At 49.6% G+C, this 16,617-nt stretch overlaps 6 protein-coding genes across 6 annotated transcripts; 4 read left to right on the top strand and 2 right to left on the bottom strand.

The window, feature by feature from the left end:
* Positions 1–78: 78 nt before the first annotated feature.
* Positions 79–1,796, top strand: FPSE_09432 (uncharacterized protein; the record flags this gene model as incomplete). Its single annotated transcript, XM_009262549.1, has 5 exons — positions 79–386; positions 525–1,312; positions 1,365–1,474; positions 1,529–1,712; positions 1,768–1,796. 5 exons carry the CDS (start codon positions 79–81, stop codon positions 1,794–1,796), a joined length of 1,419 nt encoding a protein of 472 aa, XP_009260824.1.
* A 2,566-nt stretch (positions 1,797–4,362) lies between these two features.
* On the top strand, positions 4,363–9,457 carry FPSE_09433 (uncharacterized protein; the record flags this gene model as incomplete). The annotated part of the gene is made up of 7 exons (XM_009262550.1): positions 4,363–4,497; positions 4,575–4,707; positions 4,771–4,960; positions 5,009–8,858; positions 8,908–8,981; positions 9,030–9,244; positions 9,303–9,457. The coding sequence occupies 7 exons, from the start codon at positions 4,363–4,365 to the stop codon at positions 9,455–9,457; spliced, it is 4,752 nt and encodes a 1,583-aa protein (XP_009260825.1).
* Positions 9,458–9,950: 493 nt separating this feature from the next.
* FPSE_09434 (uncharacterized protein) lies at positions 9,951–10,653 on the top strand (the record flags this gene model as incomplete). Its single annotated transcript, XM_009262551.1, has 3 exons — positions 9,951–10,139; positions 10,232–10,377; positions 10,461–10,653. 3 exons carry the CDS (start codon positions 9,951–9,953, stop codon positions 10,651–10,653), a joined length of 528 nt encoding a protein of 175 aa, XP_009260826.1.
* A 344-nt stretch (positions 10,654–10,997) lies between these two features.
* On the top strand, positions 10,998–11,768 carry FPSE_09435 (uncharacterized protein; the record flags this gene model as incomplete). Its single annotated transcript, XM_009262552.1, has 5 exons — positions 10,998–11,168; positions 11,238–11,311; positions 11,361–11,505; positions 11,557–11,627; positions 11,675–11,768. 5 exons carry the CDS (start codon positions 10,998–11,000, stop codon positions 11,766–11,768), a joined length of 555 nt encoding a protein of 184 aa, XP_009260827.1.
* A 99-nt stretch (positions 11,769–11,867) lies between these two features.
* FPSE_09436 (uncharacterized protein) lies at positions 11,868–13,592 on the bottom strand (the record flags this gene model as incomplete). The annotated part of the gene is made up of 8 exons (XM_009262553.1): positions 11,868–12,079; positions 12,134–12,285; positions 12,340–12,371; positions 12,425–12,636; positions 12,700–12,804; positions 12,855–12,945; positions 12,999–13,454; positions 13,524–13,592. 8 exons carry the CDS (start codon positions 13,590–13,592, stop codon positions 11,868–11,870), a joined length of 1,329 nt encoding a protein of 442 aa, XP_009260828.1.
* Positions 13,593–15,051: 1,459 nt separating this feature from the next.
* FPSE_09437 (uncharacterized protein) lies at positions 15,052–15,748 on the bottom strand (the record flags this gene model as incomplete). The annotated part of the gene is made up of 3 exons (XM_009262554.1): positions 15,052–15,291; positions 15,359–15,627; positions 15,697–15,748. 3 exons carry the CDS (start codon positions 15,746–15,748, stop codon positions 15,052–15,054), a joined length of 561 nt encoding a protein of 186 aa, XP_009260829.1.
* Between the last annotated feature and the right edge of the window lie 869 nt (positions 15,749–16,617).

The raw sequence follows: 16,617 nt of genomic DNA on the forward strand, positions 1-16,617 counted from the left end.
TGCATCGATCACCCCGCTGTTTACTACCCCTCCACCTTACTCCAACACCACACCGACCGAACATCACCACATTTCATCATGGCGCCTGCTCCTCAAAACATCGCCGGTGGCCTCGCTACTGGCTCTCACCGCGAGGTCTCTCACAGCTGGGACCAAAACGCGGCCACTTCACCGCTCGCTTCTTTCCAGTCTCCCCCCAGCCTCAGCGCTGCCATCCCTAACCGTGGCGCGCCCAAGAACCTCAAGCCCTTCAACACCAAGGACATCAAGATTCTACTTCTCGAGAATGTCAACGTCACTGGACAAGAAATCCTGAAGGCCCAGGGCTACCAGGTCGAGGCCCTCAAGACCTCTCTTCCTGAGGACCAGCTCATTGAGAAGATTCGGTATGTTTGCGAAATACCCCGCCATCGTTCGACTTTTTTTCTCTACGAAACGGTGCCCCTCCATCGTTGACCTCACGAATGCCCCTCGTTCATGGGCTACATACCCCACCACATATGCTAACAAGTTATTACCAACAGCGACGTCCAAGTCATTGGTATCCGATCCAAGACAAAGCTCACCGAGAAGGTCCTCCGTGAGGCCACAAACCTCCTCGTCATCGGCTGCTTCTGTATTGGTACCAACCAGGTCGACCTCGAGTTTGCCGCCAAGAATGGTATCGCCGTCTTCAACTCCCCCTTCGCCAACTCGCGCAGTGTCGCTGAGCTTGTCATTGCCGAGATCATCACCCTTGCCCGTCAGCTCGGCGACCGATCCAACGAGATGCACCGCGGTACCTGGAACAAGGTCAGCTCCAAGTGCTGGGAGATTCGAGGTAAGACTCTGGGAATTGTCGGCTACGGTCACATTGGTTCTCAGCTGTCTGTTCTCGCTGAGGCTATGGGCATGAACGTTATCTACTACGATGTTGTTACCCTGATGGCTCTTGGTACCGCCAGCCAGGTCCCTACTCTTGAGAAGCTTCTGGGCGAGGCCGACTTCGTCACCCTCCACGTCCCCGATCTCCCCGAGACTCGCAACATGATCTCCACCGCTGAGTTCGAGCAGATGAAGACTGGTTCTTACCTTATCAACGCCAGCCGTGGTAGCGTCGTCGATATTGCCGCTCTCATCAAGGCCAGCCGCTCCGGCAAGGTCGCTGGTGCTGCTCTTGATGTGTTCCCCTCCGAGCCTGCCGCCAACGGTGACTACTTCACCAACGACCTCAACGTCTGGGGCGAGGACCTCCGAAGCTTGAAGAACCTTATTCTGACTCCCCACATCGGTGGTAGCACCGAGGAGGCCCAGCGTGCTATCGGTATCGAGGGTAAGTCAAAATACGAGACGTCATATGCAATTCACCACTAACACCCACATAGTCAGCGAGGCTTTGGTGCGTTACATTAACCAGGGTATCACTCTGGGCAGCGTCAACATCCCCGAGGTTCAGCTGCGTTCGCTGACTTCGGACGAACCCGACACCGCTCGTGTCAGTTTAATAAATCGAAAACGAGTCAAATAAGCATACTAACTTTGGCACCAGGTCATCTTCATTCACCGAAACGTCCCCGGTGTGCTCCGAAAGGTCAACGAAATTCTGGGAGACCACAACGTCGACAAGCAGATTTCCGACAGCAGAGGCGACAACGCCTACCTGATGGCTGATATCAGTAACATCAAGTATGAGCAAATCAAGGATATCTACGACAGCCTTGAAGGTCTTAGCGGTAAGTCGAACCAACATACACACATCCAGCATTGCAATACTAACAGTTTACACAGCTCGCGTCATGACCCGTATCTTGTACTAAGTGACAATGCATGGGCCATTTGCTGGCCATGAAGCTCAACCCTTACCTTTGAGCTGGTGAAGAAAAACGCGATGCGACCAACGACACACAGAACATGACTACGGAGGAACAGGAAATAAAGGGGGCGGCCCGTTCGTTTTTTTTATCGGGCCCTAATCCCCAGAAACTTTACGCATTGATGCATTGCACTCTATTGAACGAAAATATATGCAGTTCGCAATCCAATGGCACGACCTTGACGATCGTGGCTGGAGGAGGTTCTGCGAAGAGATGGAATCGTCAGGTACATAAACCCATGCCTGAGCGAGGATCAAAAGGGGGCTGGAATTTGCGGTTGGTGATTTGAATAATTACTGGTTGAGTTAGTCGGTAACACTGTATGGAGTATTATGGCATGGATGAATTCAACGGACAGAAACAATTGAGCTTCAACACAAGTTGAGTTAGAATACCGGAATGGGACCAATCCGATGCGAATTGGTGGAGGGTCCCGGACGACCCATATCACTTTGTTGGCTTCTCGAAGTACAGATCAAGCTGCGGTCTCTCGGCCCGCCCACGGGGAGCAAGATAAGCATTGATAGGGTCACTGTTTGGTGGCTGGCGTAAGCTGGACACTGCCTTGACGTCGAATCATGGCTTGTCTCAAATGTTGGGGATGTATGAGCCGCATCTTGCATACCTAGGTACAAGTGACTGTGGAATGCTGCCCAGGAGTCGATTGATGGTGGCTCGGACTAGAGGTTGTGGTACCTAGCGAGAACAATTCGCCGAGCCAGGTACAGGCACGGATGCTGTATCTGGGAGGCTGGTACTCGGTTAACTAGTTCTTGAGCCTTGGAAACCAACTCTCCTTTGATGTATAGACCCGAGGCTGGTAATATGTTTTGGGGGTTGTGGTGGGGATCGATTAATCGTCTACTTGGCGTGCTAGGGTTCAACCGTTCCCCAGTATTTTAGAATTGGCATCTCCTTTCTGTAGGAGGAATCTTGCAAATCAGTGTTAGTGGCGTGTTTCAAGCTTTGGGCCCTGTTACCTTGTTGCCTTGCTACTTGACTGGAAGAGCACTGGTTTCGGGTTTAGAGAAATTGTCTGTAGATACAGCCTTAGTAGACAGCGCAGTATGGAAGGCAACACAGATACTCATTCACCAGTGACCTGTTCTTAGACTGAACTCGAGCCCATTTGTTTCTTGCATCCCCGTAATGGGTCCAGTTAGCTGTTGGTGCACTAGATTGGTTCACATATGATGACTGGTCAATATCAACAATGCGATTCTTAGGCCGTGTAACACCCGCTGCAGTGTTCTTTATGCTGCTCAACCAATGTTCGTTGCATATAAACTATCTTGACAGTACTTTGCTACTAGTTCTGCAAAGACCCGGTTTACTCACCTGAATTTATGCTTGAGCTCCTCTACACTGTAACTATATCAGATGTGAAGCTGTATCAGACAGTGCGATTTAGATTTCGGAGGTGTTTGATCGCCAATGCCAATTAATAAGGGGGCCTGCGGCAAAGTGCTTTTTTATACGTCAGCTCCAACAGACCCCCAAAACGCTTCTTTGTTTTTGTGTTGCGGATCCCCCAAATTGACAAAGGTAGTTGTTCGAATCCTCTTGAACTTGAATCGGTCAGCATAACACAGTGTCGACTCAAAATCGAGAGGATTTGTCGGTCTCGCTTGGCCTCACCCCCAGATCGAACAAGCCAGGACAAGGCCAAAGTTGCGGACGGGTCGGCCTCTCATTGGTTCGCGGGATCGTCCAGGTAGAGAGCCCCTAATCGTTACGAAGATGGCCAGGAGTGTCCAGAAACTGAGGCTGGAAGGCTGTCGTAGGGATGAATGTACCTCATGCGGTGAAGCACTGGCAAAAAATAGGCGTGAATGAACCCCTAGGTACTCGATCGGCCTAACAGTCAGTGCCCCGCCCCCCTGTTCTCCAACGTGCCCCGTGCGGCTGCAGTATCCGTCCGGCCTTTTGAATCAAATCCAGGAGAAACGCGTGCTGGCATCACCGCATCCATAACTTTTGACTTCTTCAAGGTCTCTCGTTTTTGCCTTACCCTTTCCAATCTTGCTCGACCTCTTTGTCGGCGAGTCTTTTTTGTGTGTTGTGTCTTCTCTCTCTGTTGTGTGGGAAGAAGAACGAAATCCTCTTTTCTCTCGCCCTTGCCTTGCTTTGGACTACCTACTACAGGGTCCTCTCCCGTCCAATAAATACTTCCAGCGGCTTGGATTACGGGGCACCGGTGTACCGTACCCAAAAGCTCATCCATCTAGCGACTTGCGCAAAGCATCCAACAGCCATTCGACCGCACACTGCAACGAGCGTGCCGGTTGTTTGCATTGATTAACGCCCCTTTACGTTTATCAGAAGATACGTTTCCAACGACTATATCCCTCTCCGGCAGGCCGTGTTTCTCTGCACCGCTGTTGGCGAATATATGCATCCCACCGCCATTCAGCCCCTTGGTACCAATTACGCCGATACCGCTTCGACATAGTCGCCTTTATCTTTTATCTTAATATACGCCGGCCTTGCGCTCGGTAATACCGCCATCATGGCATCCGCCTACGAGGTTGGCACAAGGGCATGGCAGCCAGACGCTGCTGAAGGTTGGGTGGCCTCAGAGCTCGTCAACAAGACTGTTGATGGCTCCAAGGTCAAGCTAACCTTCCAGCTCGAAAATGGCGAGGTGAGTTTGCATTGGTTTCCTTTGGTGCTACCGGGCATCTCGTTGCAACATGTATACTGACTGTATCTCCCTGTTAGACCAAGAATATCGAGGTGTCTGCAGAGGCACTCCAGAGCGGAAGCGACCCGTCTCTGCCGCCCTTGATGAACCCAACAATGCTCGAAGCCAGCGACGATCTTACAAATCTGTCCCATCTTAACGAACCTGCTGGTATGTCCCTCGCTCAATCGTGACCTGCCCGAAGCCAGTACAGCTGATGCTGACGTCCTCCAGTCCTACAGGCAATTAGGTTACGATACTTGCAAAAGGAGATTTACACTTACAGTGGTATCGTTCTTATTGCCACAAACCCGTTTGCGCGAGTCGATTCCCTCTATGTCCCCGGCATGGTTCAGGTTTATGCTGGAAGACAGCGAGCGACGCAAGCGCCTCATTTGTTTGCTATCGCTGAGGAGGCTTTCATGTAAGATTGGTCGTTCATAGCCCAGCTTCCTCAACTAACATTCTCTAGTGACATGATTCGCGACAAGAAGAACCAGACTGTCGTTGTTTCTGGAGAGTCTGGAGCTGGTAAAACTGTCAGCGCCAAGTACATCATGCGATACTTTGCTACCAGAGAGTCTCCCGACAATCCTGGTGGACGATCAAAGCGAGGTTCCGAGTCTATGAGCGAGACGGAAGAGCAGATCCTTGCGACCAACCCTATCATGGAAGCGTTCGGTAACGCTAAGACGACTCGAAACGATAATTCCTCACGATTCGGAAAGTACATTGAGATCATGTTCGACGAGGAGACGAATATTATCGGCGCAAAGATTAGAACATACCTTTTGGAACGTTCTCGATTGGTCTTCCAGCCCCTCAAGGAGCGTAACTACCATATCTTTTATCAGCTTATTGCTGGTGCGTCCGACCAGCAGCGAGAGGAGCTTGGTCTCCTGCCCATTGAGGAGTTTGAATACCTGAACCAAGGAAACTGCCCGACAATTGATGGTGTAGACGATAAGGCCGAATTCGAGGCAACCCAGAAATCGCTTACAACCATTGGTGTGACGAATGAGCAGCAGGCAGATATCTTCAAGTTGTTGGCCGGTCTTCTGCACCTTGGAAATGTCAAGATCACTGCCTCGCGCAACGACAGTGTATTGGCCCCTAACGAACCTTCTTTGGAGAAGGCTTGTGACATTCTTGGTGTTAAGGCCGAGGAGTTCTCAAGATGGATTGTCAAGAAGCAACTCGTTACTCGTGGTGAAAAGATCACCTCGAATCTGAGTCAAGCCCAGGCTATTGTCGTCCGAGATTCCGTCGCCAAATTTATTTACTCGAGTATGTTCGACTGGCTTGTTGATATTATCAACACCAGTCTGGCTTCTGAAGATGTGTTGAGCCGAGTTACATCGTTCATCGGTGTTTTGGATATTTATGGTTTCGAACATTTCGCCAAGAACTCCTTTGAACAGTTCTGTATTAACTACGCCAACGAGAAGTTGCAGCAAGAGTTCAACCAGCACGTCTTCAAGCTGGAGCAGGAAGAATACCTTCGGGAACAGATTGACTGGACATTCATCGACTTCTCCGACAACCAGCCCTGTATTGACCTGATCGAGGGCAAGCTAGGTATCCTCTCTCTGCTCGACGAGGAGTCTCGACTTCCCATGGGATCCGATGAGCAGTTTGTTACCAAGCTCCATCACAACTTCACTCCCGACAAGTCCAAGTTTTACAAGAAGCCCAGGTTCGGAAAGTCAGCCTTCACTGTCTGCCATTATGCCATTGACGTCACCTACGAGTCCGAGGGTTTCATCGAGAAGAACCGAGATACTGTCCCTGATGAGCATATGGCTGTCCTGCGCGCCTCAAGCAACGAGTTCCTCAAGACTGTCTTGGACGCCGCAACCGCTGTTCGAGAGAAGGATGCCGCCTCTTCCAGCTCCAACGCCGTTAAGCCCGCTGCTGGTAGGAAGATCGGCGTGGCCGTCAACAGAAAGCCCACACTGGGAGGTATTTTCCGATCATCGCTCATCGAGCTTATGAGCACAATCAACAACACTGATGTCCACTACATCCGATGTATCAAGCCCAACGAGGCTAAGGAGGCTTGGAAGTTCGAGGGACCCATGGTTCTCAGCCAGCTGCGTGCTTGTGGTGTCCTCGAGACTGTCCGTATTAGTTGTGCTGGTTACCCTACTCGCTGGACATATGAAGAATTTGCTCTTCGTTACTACATGTTGGTGAGGTCTGATGGATGGACTTCAGAGATTCGGGAGATGGCAGATGCTATCCTTAAGAAGGCTCTCGGAACAAGTACCGGCAAGGGTCTGGACAAGTACCAGCTTGGTCTCACCAAGATTTTCTTCCGAGCTGGTATGCTTGCTTTCTTGGAGAACCTCCGTACGACCAGACTCAACGACTGTGCTATCATGATCCAGAAGAACCTCAGAGCCAAGTACTACCGACAACGTTACCTCGAGGCTCGTGAAGCCATTATCCTTACACAGTCTGCAATCAGGTCATGGAAGGCTAGGAAGTCGGCCAACGAGCTCCGCACCGTCAAGGCTGCTATCACCATCCAGCGTGTGTGGAGGGGATCTAAGCAGCGCAAGTCCTATCTTCAGTTCCGAAAGGATATGGTCTTGTTCGAATCAATTGCCAAGGGTTACCTGCGACGAAAGACTATCTTGGAGGAGCGTCTTGGCAATGCTGCTCTCAAGATCCAGCGCTCTTGGCGATCAAGGAGGCAGTTGAAATCTTGGAGGCAGTACCGTAAGAAGGTCGTCCTTATTCAGAGCCTGTGGCGCGGAAGAAAGGCTCGAAAGGAATACAAGACAATTCGTGAAGAGGCTCGCGACTTGAAGCAGATCTCTTACAAGCTTGAAAACAAGGTCGTTGAACTGACGCAGTCCCTCGGTTCTATGAAGGAAAGGAACAAGGGTCTTGCTTCACAGGTTGAGAACTACGAAGGACAGATCAAGTCCTGGAAGAAGAGACACAACGACCTCGAGGCACGAACAAAGGAGCTACAGACAGAAGCCAATCAGGCTGGTATCGCCGTCGCACGACTACAAGCTATGGAGGACGAGATGAAGAAGCTTCAAGTCGCCTTCGACGAGTCAACGGCCAATATCAAGAGGATGCAAGAGGAGGAGAGAGAGCTCCGAGAGTCTCTCAGGTTAACCAACACAGAATTGGAGACAGCGAAGAGGTCAAGCACTCAACACGAGAAGGACAACATGAGTCTGAGACAAGAGCTGGAGTCTCTCAGAGACGCCCTCGAGCTGGCTCGAAGGAATGCGCCCATCAACGGAGAGCTTGCCAACGGGACAACACCTGGAGCCACAGTACCTTCTGGCCTCATTAACCTTGTCGCGTCCAAGAAACCTAAGCGTCGCAGTGCGGGCGCAGAACCACGAGAGCTCGACCGCTTCAGCGGCACCTACAACCCTCGACCGGTTTCCATGGCTGTTACTGGCACAGCCCATCGTCAGAACCTTTCTGGCTCGACCTTCCTACCTGGTGTCGATAATATCGAAATGGAGCTTGAGACGCTTCTTGCAGATGAGGATGGCCTCAACGAGGAGGTGACAATGGGACTTATCCGAAACCTCAAGATCCCCTCCCCCAGCACTACACCACCTCCCTCAGACAAGGAAGTGCTATTCCCTTCATACCTTATCAACTTGGTCACATCAGAGATGTGGAACAACGGTTTCGTGAAGGAGTCAGAGCGCTTCTTGGCCAACGTTATGCAGTCCATCCAGCAGGAGGTGATGCAGCACGATGGCGATGAGGCCGTCAACCCTGGCGCCTTCTGGCTGTCCAACGTGCACGAGATGCTGTCCTTCGTGTTCCTTGCTGAGGACTGGTACGAGGCCCAGAAGTCGGACAACTATGAGTACGACCGACTTTTGGAGATTGTCAAGCACGATCTTGAAAGCTTGGAATTTAACATCTACCACACTTGGATGAAGGTGTTGAAGAAGAAGTTGCAGAAGATGATTATCCCTGCCATCATTGAGTCCCAGTCTCTCCCTGGTTTCGTTACCAACGAAAGCAGCCGATTCTTGGGCAAGCTTCTTCAGTCGAACTCGACCCCCGCTTACAGCATGGACAACCTGCTCAGCCTGCTTAACAGCGTCTTCCGCGCGATGAAGGCCTACTACTTGGAGGACTCCATCATCACGCAAACCATCACTGAGCTCCTCAAGTTGGTTGGTGTGACAGCGTTCAACGACCTGCTGATGCGAAGAAACTTCCTCTCCTGGAAGCGTGGTCTTCAGATCAACTACAACATCACCCGTATTGAGGAGTGGTGCAAGAGCCATGATATGCCCGAGGGCACGCTCCAGTTGGAGCATTTGATGGTAAGCCACCCCGAGAAGTGTTTTGAGAACTGGGCTAACAAGTATACAGCAAGCAACCAAGCTTCTTCAACTCAAGAAGGCCACCCTGAACGACATAGAAATCATTCAGGACATTTGCTGGATGTAAGTACTTCATAATCCCTATTGTATACTTTGTACTGACAATCACAGGCTTTCACCAAACCAGATCCAGAAGCTGCTCAACCAATACCTGGTTGCCGATTACGAGCAGCCCATCAACGGCGAGATCATGAAGGCAGTTGCATCGCGTGTAACTGAGAAGAGCGACGTTCTTCTCCTCCAAGCCGTCGATATGGACGACAGTGGTCCTTACGAGATCGCCGAGCCTCGAGTCATTACTGCGCTCGAGACTTACACACCCTCTTGTAAGTTGCTTCTTGAACGAGTCACTTTCCGTGTAATATGAAACTAACACCTTTACAGGGCTCCAAACTCCTCGTCTAAAGAGGCTGGCCGAGATTGTCTCGGCACAAGCCATCGCACAGCAGGAGAAGCTGGACTACACAGATGGTGAAGAATACGAGAACGGTCATCAGCATGAGCTCGAGGGTGTTGATGAGGTGGAAGTAGAGCAGTAAAGAGATAATGAAGCTGGTTTAGGCATTTCGAACGCACATAAGGGATAGAGGCCGCATTTTCAGGGTGTTTGATGTCGAATTTTCTAATGGCGGCGTGTAGTGTAACTGAAAAACAGATCTGAGGTTATTCTCGTTGTATCTGGAAGGCATCATCATGTACATAGAGCGGGACCTTGGCTCCCCCTTCTCCGCAAGTCGATGAGGGCGTTTGGGCTCAGCTCTATCTTTGTTAAGACGAGATACGGCTGTATTGGAGAGATGAGAGTACGAAGCGAATTCGAGGTTATTTTGTTCACTTGGTTCTGTGTCTATTTTGTGATTGTGATAGTTTGAAGACGTTGAAAAAGGTTGACTCTGATGCAACTATCGAGACTTTTGGCCCCTTTAGTCGCATGCACAGTCCGCGTAGCTGCAAGCAATTCAGAAATACACCCAAATTATACAGCCCGTCAATCTCTGCATCAATAAACGACAAAAACAAAAGTCTACCAAAATGGCCGAACGAAAATCGCCTAATATCATCATCACGGGCACGCCCGGTGTCGGAAAGACGACTCATTGCGAGAGTCTCGCTGAACGAACTGGCCTCCGTCACCTCTCAGTCAACCAGGTTGTGAAGGACAAGGAGTGCCATGAAGGATACAGCGATGAGTTCCACAGCTGGATCGTAGATGAAGACAAGGTAGGTCATTTTCTCATTTTCTGTTTCGAGCAGATTCAGGATTTATGAGTCACTTTCATGAGAAATAAAAACACAAACTAACATTATCACAGTTGCTTGATGCTATTGAGGACGATGTCAAGGCTGGTGGATGCATCATTGACTGGCACGCATGTGATCTTTTCCCCGAGAGCTGGATAGATCTAGTCGTGGTTCTACGAGTTGACTCTTCGACGCTCTATGACCGTCTCAAAGCAAGGTACGCGGTTATCATAAGGCTCTTTCCCCGGGCTTGAGAAAGAAGAAACGAACTCTAGCTAATCACTGTTTTTTTGCCTATAGAAACTACCCTGAATCAAAGCTTCAAGAGAACCTTGACTCTGAAATCATGGAGGTGCTCCTCCAAGAGGCACATGAGGCATTTGACCAACAGATTGTCATCGAGTTAACAAGCAACAATTCTGATGAGATGGACACAAATGTTGATCGCATAGTTGCTTGGCTCGATCAATGGAAGAAGGACAACAGCGAGTAACAAAGTTCTTCCAAAGGCAAACTTTGAGGGGAGAATAAATTCACTCCAGGGGTTTAAGGCCTGAACTATGGTTACGACATGGATGGGTTGGTTGGTGAAAATAGATTTTTTTGATACAAGCCTAGGGCAGGCTACTCACGTTATGAATTGACATGAATCGTTTAAGGAGGTTCATACCGGACAAGTGCATATTTTGTCACAGTGGGGTGTGGCCCATTGATCGGCTTGGTGACTTTCAGCTTCTATCGCTATTTCTTTTTGACTTACTATCGTGCCTTTTCTCTTGAGCGAAATTTATTACATTACTCACCTCCGATTCTAGACTACTCAGTACCTACTTCAAAATGGCGGTGCACAAAGTCAACTTCATCACCGGCAACGCCAACAAGTTGACCGAGGTCAAGGCCATCCTTGAGCCTGAGATCGAGGTTCTCAGCCAGCCCATAGATCTCGAGGAGATGCAGGGCACGCTTGAGGAGGTCACAGAGTCAAAGTGCCGCAGGGCAGCCGAGTTGGTATGGATATGTCTATTCTACAGTCACTCGAAAAAAAGAATGAATATTTGGCTAATAACTAATGTACAGGTGAAAGGCCCAGTCCTGGTTGAAGATACAGCTCTTTGCTACAACGCTCTCAAAGGCCTTCCCGGTGTCTACATGTAAGCTAAAGTCGCCGTGTGAAAATTCAAAATGCTAATGGCCAAAAAGCAAGTGGTTCATGACTTCAATCGGTCACGAGGGCTTGAACAACCTGCTGGCTGCTTACACTGACAAGTCTGCTGAAGCCGTCTGCACTTTTGGTTACTGTGCTGGACCCGGCGAGAAGGTCATCATTTTCCAGGGTCGATGTCCCGTATGATACCTTCAGGTTTTGCTACCACGACTACGCTGACTGTTTTTGCAGGGCAAGATTGTGCCTGCCCGAGGACCACCTGCTTTCGGATGGGATGCCGTCTTTGAGTACGAAGGTCAGACGTAAGTAAAACTCAACAATGGATGCAGTCCTCCGCTGACCCTTACAGATTCGCCGAAATGGTAAAGACAGAGAAGAACAAGATCTCTCATCGAGGCCGCGCGCTGGCCAAGCTTCAGGCTTGGTTCAAGGACCAGCAGTAAACCGGTCTTACAAACGAATTATGCCATAGAAGCATATCTTGTGAGACTATACGCACATAAGTATGAATTACGAGATAAATACAAGAATGAGGCAACTTACTAGAGCACTTCATATTGGTTGTGTTTACGAAAGTAGTGCGAACCGCGACGATATGGCTTCACAAGTCCGTCGATGGAAGAGGGTTTCAGTCGAACTGTTTTCCCGACGAGGTTTCTGATCTTTGTAGAATCGTGAAAGCTGGGATCGAATACCAAGAGGTTTGTGTGGCCGTCCATCTGCTTCTCGAACCCGACGATGGTCAAGGAGTGTCCTGTTCCAATTGATTAGCACCTGTCCTCCTTGCACGCGGCTCTAGATATCCTACCTGGGTGCTGAAGATAGATCGGTGGCAAGTCAGTGCGATGAATTCTATCCTCGACGCTGGTGACGCCTCCTTGGAAGTATCGCTCGATAGCCTCAAAAAGACGTTGTTTGGACTTGCCGCGCTCTGGATCCTTAAATGCTTGAACCGAGCAACTGTTTATGGTTAGCTGTATTTCTAGCATCGGATGATGTGTAGTTCCAACTCACGGGATATTCAAGTTAAGAAACACAGCTTGGGCCTGTTCTTTGTAAGTCGATCGCCTCTGTCGATGTAATGACGGGGGATATATACCTCAGGTGTGCCAATATACTTTCGTGACCCTTTGACACCTCCTGTCTCTGCTCTGCCCTGAGCATTAAAACCATTATCCCAAGCGTTCTCGATCAGGTCCTGGATCTGGAATATGCTAGGAAAGCTGCTCCCAAAGTGCTTTGAACCTTCGCTCTGAGCAGAGATGATGTAGGATGTGAGCATCTGAATGTTTCGATAACCACAAAATCCGCCTGAACTTGTTAGATACCCCTAACTCTGCCTGACATGTATAGTCATTGACGGTAGAAACTCACCTTCTTGCTTTAGTTTGGAAACGTGCTGCACAGCAGGCTGGCAGAGATAGGCATATTGGGTTGTGGGGCTCTGTTCGAGGAGTTGACTTAGAACAGGCAAAACGTCTGTAGTCCTTATCAGATATTGTTCTTGAGCCTTACGGAGGTATACTCACCGTTGTTAACAACCTGACCCTCATCTTGAAGAAGGGTTATGAGCCACGGGGGCATCTTCTTTTCATGTGCGAATCTACCGAGCTCGGATCTCTAAAGCAGAGTTAGTTCACTGGCGTAGAATTATATATCACGAGTTCACGTACCCCCAGCTGGCCAGACCTTCGACGTCGTTCTCCATTCGTAGTCCGAGATGAAGAGCCTCTGTCGGGACTCTTACTTACGCCAGCATCTTCCCTCTTGGTCTTGTGGCGAGTGCGACTACTGCTGCTGTTGCTACTATCCTGGGTCTGGCTCGACCTGCTATTTCCTATGAACAAATCTTTCCACGCCTGGATAGTGCTAGCTTTCTTGTTCTTGCGAGAGTTCCCTCTAGTTGGCGTAGCCGGCTTTCGAGGTACAGATGGAGTCTGATCCGCAGCAGGCTCAGGCCCGGGCTCAGGCGTGGCACCCTGTGCTTCAAGCTCATGGAGCTCCAGGTGGAAAGCTAGCTCATCGGGTTGGAGGATCTCACCGCACCCTTCCTCGGGGCACACCAAAGGGGCCTCATTGTCGGTGGAAGCCGGCTGTCCACCGTCCGGGTGATGTTTATCGATGTGCTGCTAGTTAAGGGGAAACATGTTAGTTTCAACCCAAGAAAATCAGCTGTTAGAGGATCGCCAAAGACACACTAGAATGGTTTCATTTTCTCCTTGCTCCGGCTCGAAGCCGCAGAAGGGACAAGGATCTGGCACGGGCATTGGGAGGACTGTCTTATCCAGAACGCGTATGGATGAACACAGATGATGAGAATGAGCGGGAAGGAACGAGAGCAGAAACGAGGATTTCAAAAAATATGTCTACAAGTTTATGTGTGCGCGATTGTTATCGTAGTCTTTGTGTGTTTAACGATAAAGAGTCAGTGCAATGTAGAGAACAAAGAACAAAGAAGACGCTGCCGTTAGGCTTGGACGCGGTGAGATGTCAAAGTTGAGGCTGTGAATGGTGGCACATGTACGCGCACTTTCCTCAGCTAAGGCCTTACAAGGTCTGAATAAGAAGTATTGCAGGCACAAGAGAGATGAACTACCCAAGAACAACAGATCACACAGCAATGGTCGTTATCACTGAGTTGTCTATACTACTGTTTAGTACATCAAACTCATCACCGCCAACTGACAAAACCACATGGCTCAACCAGAATCTATCTAGTCTAGTGCCTGGACAGACAGCTGGCGGATCTTTTCACAGGTACAGACAGACTGATTGTCCCTACCGGATGTTACCCTGTCACACACGCCTGGATCAACTAACGAACCTCCGATAGCGGGGCCATCCGAATAGAGTCAAGACCATTTTCCAGTTTGGATCGTGCATTCACTTTCACATGATGAACCAGTGTTAAGTGACGCATCGCAGTGCAGACCGCCCAGAGACCTTTACAGCTTAGGTACTGTCCCTGGGTCCCTGGGCTCAGACTACTAAATTACCTACTAATATAGGCAAGAAACAAGGCATTGCAAATTGTTGGGAACCAATTACTTTTAGCGAGCTGTCAATCGGACCTGGACTGGGCTGGGTTGGGCTGGCACCGAGAGGCTGGTGCCTCTAGATTCATTCTAGAAACCATGCCCAGGTACGTATCGGTAGTTGCACATCTCTCTATCCTTGCAAGTGTGTCTACCATTTTGCGCCAAGGTCAAACATGTCAGTCAGTAGTCAGTCATTCGAGGCTGGTCATGAATCAGTACATGCACCAGAACACGAGTCAGACCGAAACGACAAAGAGAGAGAAAGAAATTTTCTAAAGAGTAAACCCGAAACCCTGACCCATTGATTTGAACCATATATACCTACTCTAGTTGCAAAGGCAAGCAAAACGTGAAAGCAAAGCAAGGATCCAAGCTGTACATTGTACTGTACTATGCGTAACCACTTGCAGCAACGGAGAATTTAACCAAAAGAGGGTGCTCATTTGCACATGGCATAGCATAGCCCGTGTCCTGTCGTATCCTGTCTGTGTCTGCCCTGTTCCCCCGACCCAAAATCGCCTTGTACCCCTGTAACCTCGTGGAACGAAAAGGTCTCGGTCTTTGTCTGGCGCTGGCTGGGTTGGACTGAGCTGGGCTTGACTTGTGGACCGCCCCGCGGCCCAGAATCAAGTCAGCCATTGTCATCGTGATGATCTGGCAGAATGTGTCTGTGATATGCGATTCCTCTTTACATCAGAATGCAGTTGCTCTTGGCTGGCGCCTCGCCAGGGTTCTGCGACTTCTCAATCTGTCCGATCAGGAGCTCAAAGGCCTTGCCAACATTCTCGTTGTATCGTGCGCTCGCCTCGGTCCAGCCGCATTGTATCTTTTCGGAGAGCTTCTGTCCATCTTCGGGGGTGACCTGTCGTTGCTCGGGTCGCAAGTCGCTCTTGTTGCCGACAATGCAGATGGGAACGGAGTCAGTGCCCTAGACGACAAAGATTTGTGGTTAGCTTGTCTGGGTATACCTTGCCCGCATAAGCGAAAGCACTCACCAGGTGGTTAAGAATCTTCTCGCGGATGACCTGCACCATTTCGAAGGATGGCAGCGACGACACTGAGTAGACGAGCATGTAGCCATGGATGCCGATGAAGTGCTTGGAGTTGAGAATGCTGTACTCGTCCTGGCCTGCTGTGTCGACGATCTCGGTCGAGTAGTCCTGTCCCTTGTACTTGATCATTTTGCTGAAAGTGTTTTCGATCGTGGGGTAGTAGCTGTCGACAAAGTGCCCGTCGACGAATCGTACCGCTAGAGACGACTTGCCTATTGATTCATCCCGTCAGCGAATTGAACCATCACAGAGTAGATGATTAGTAGACTAGATTAACTCACCGACGGAGCGGCTGCCGACAATAGCGACCTTTCTTTGCTTGGGAGAAGGCATGGTGCAACAGCGTCGAGTTGTAGTTGAAGGAGGAAGTGAAACAAAGTTTAAACTGCTGTCTTGATTGTTGAACGTCGTGTGATCATAAACGTCTAATGTTTGGGGTAACACAGAAAGTCAGACCAACAGCGGGAGTTGACAAAAACAAGATGAGAATGAATTAGTTAAGAACGAGTGCTGTTGATGACGATGTGGAAAGAGAATGCGAAGAGTGTATGATGGGATGTTGTTGTAACTGAAAAAAGACCTCCACTGGGACTTTAGCATGGAACTACCTACAGCTTAGTAGTCCAGTTGATAGCCATAGGTAGCCAAGGCCCCAAGAGTGACGGAACTTGGTGAAAATCATCCATTCCTGGTGAGCTAGAGAACCCCAAGGGATCCAATCCAATCCAATAGCACGACACACCCCCCACTCGGATCTGCTCCCCCCCCTCCAAGACCCAAGACCAAGACGAGCCCCTCCCCCTCCCTTTTACATCATACCCTTTTTAGGTGTGACGCGTGTGAACTTTTGGCCCTCTTCACAGTTACAATGCATAAAATATACATATGCACTCGAGAGGCTTTACCCATCCCTCCGGATGTGCGGGTATATCTTACCCGAATATTGACACACAGAGATATCAGTACATAGTATTAATACTGCATGCAACTGCAACCCTGAGCTGAGTCGAGTCTTGTCTAGATAGCGATTTTGATTTCATTTGGGTCCTTCTTGTCTAGGTAGGTAGTACGAAGCAACCGTCCAAGTGGCAAAGCCTGCTTACTGTACAAGCATCGGTCCAGCCATATCCTATGATATAGGTAGGTAAGCTAAAAGTGTCGTATTCAGAACATTGCTCCCCAACTTCTCATCCCCTATCCAT

This window comes from Fusarium pseudograminearum, chromosome 4 (genome assembly GCF_000303195.2).
Source record: "Fusarium pseudograminearum CS3096 chromosome 4, whole genome shotgun sequence".
Classification (NCBI taxonomy): Eukaryota; Fungi; Ascomycota; class Sordariomycetes; order Hypocreales; family Nectriaceae; genus Fusarium; species Fusarium pseudograminearum.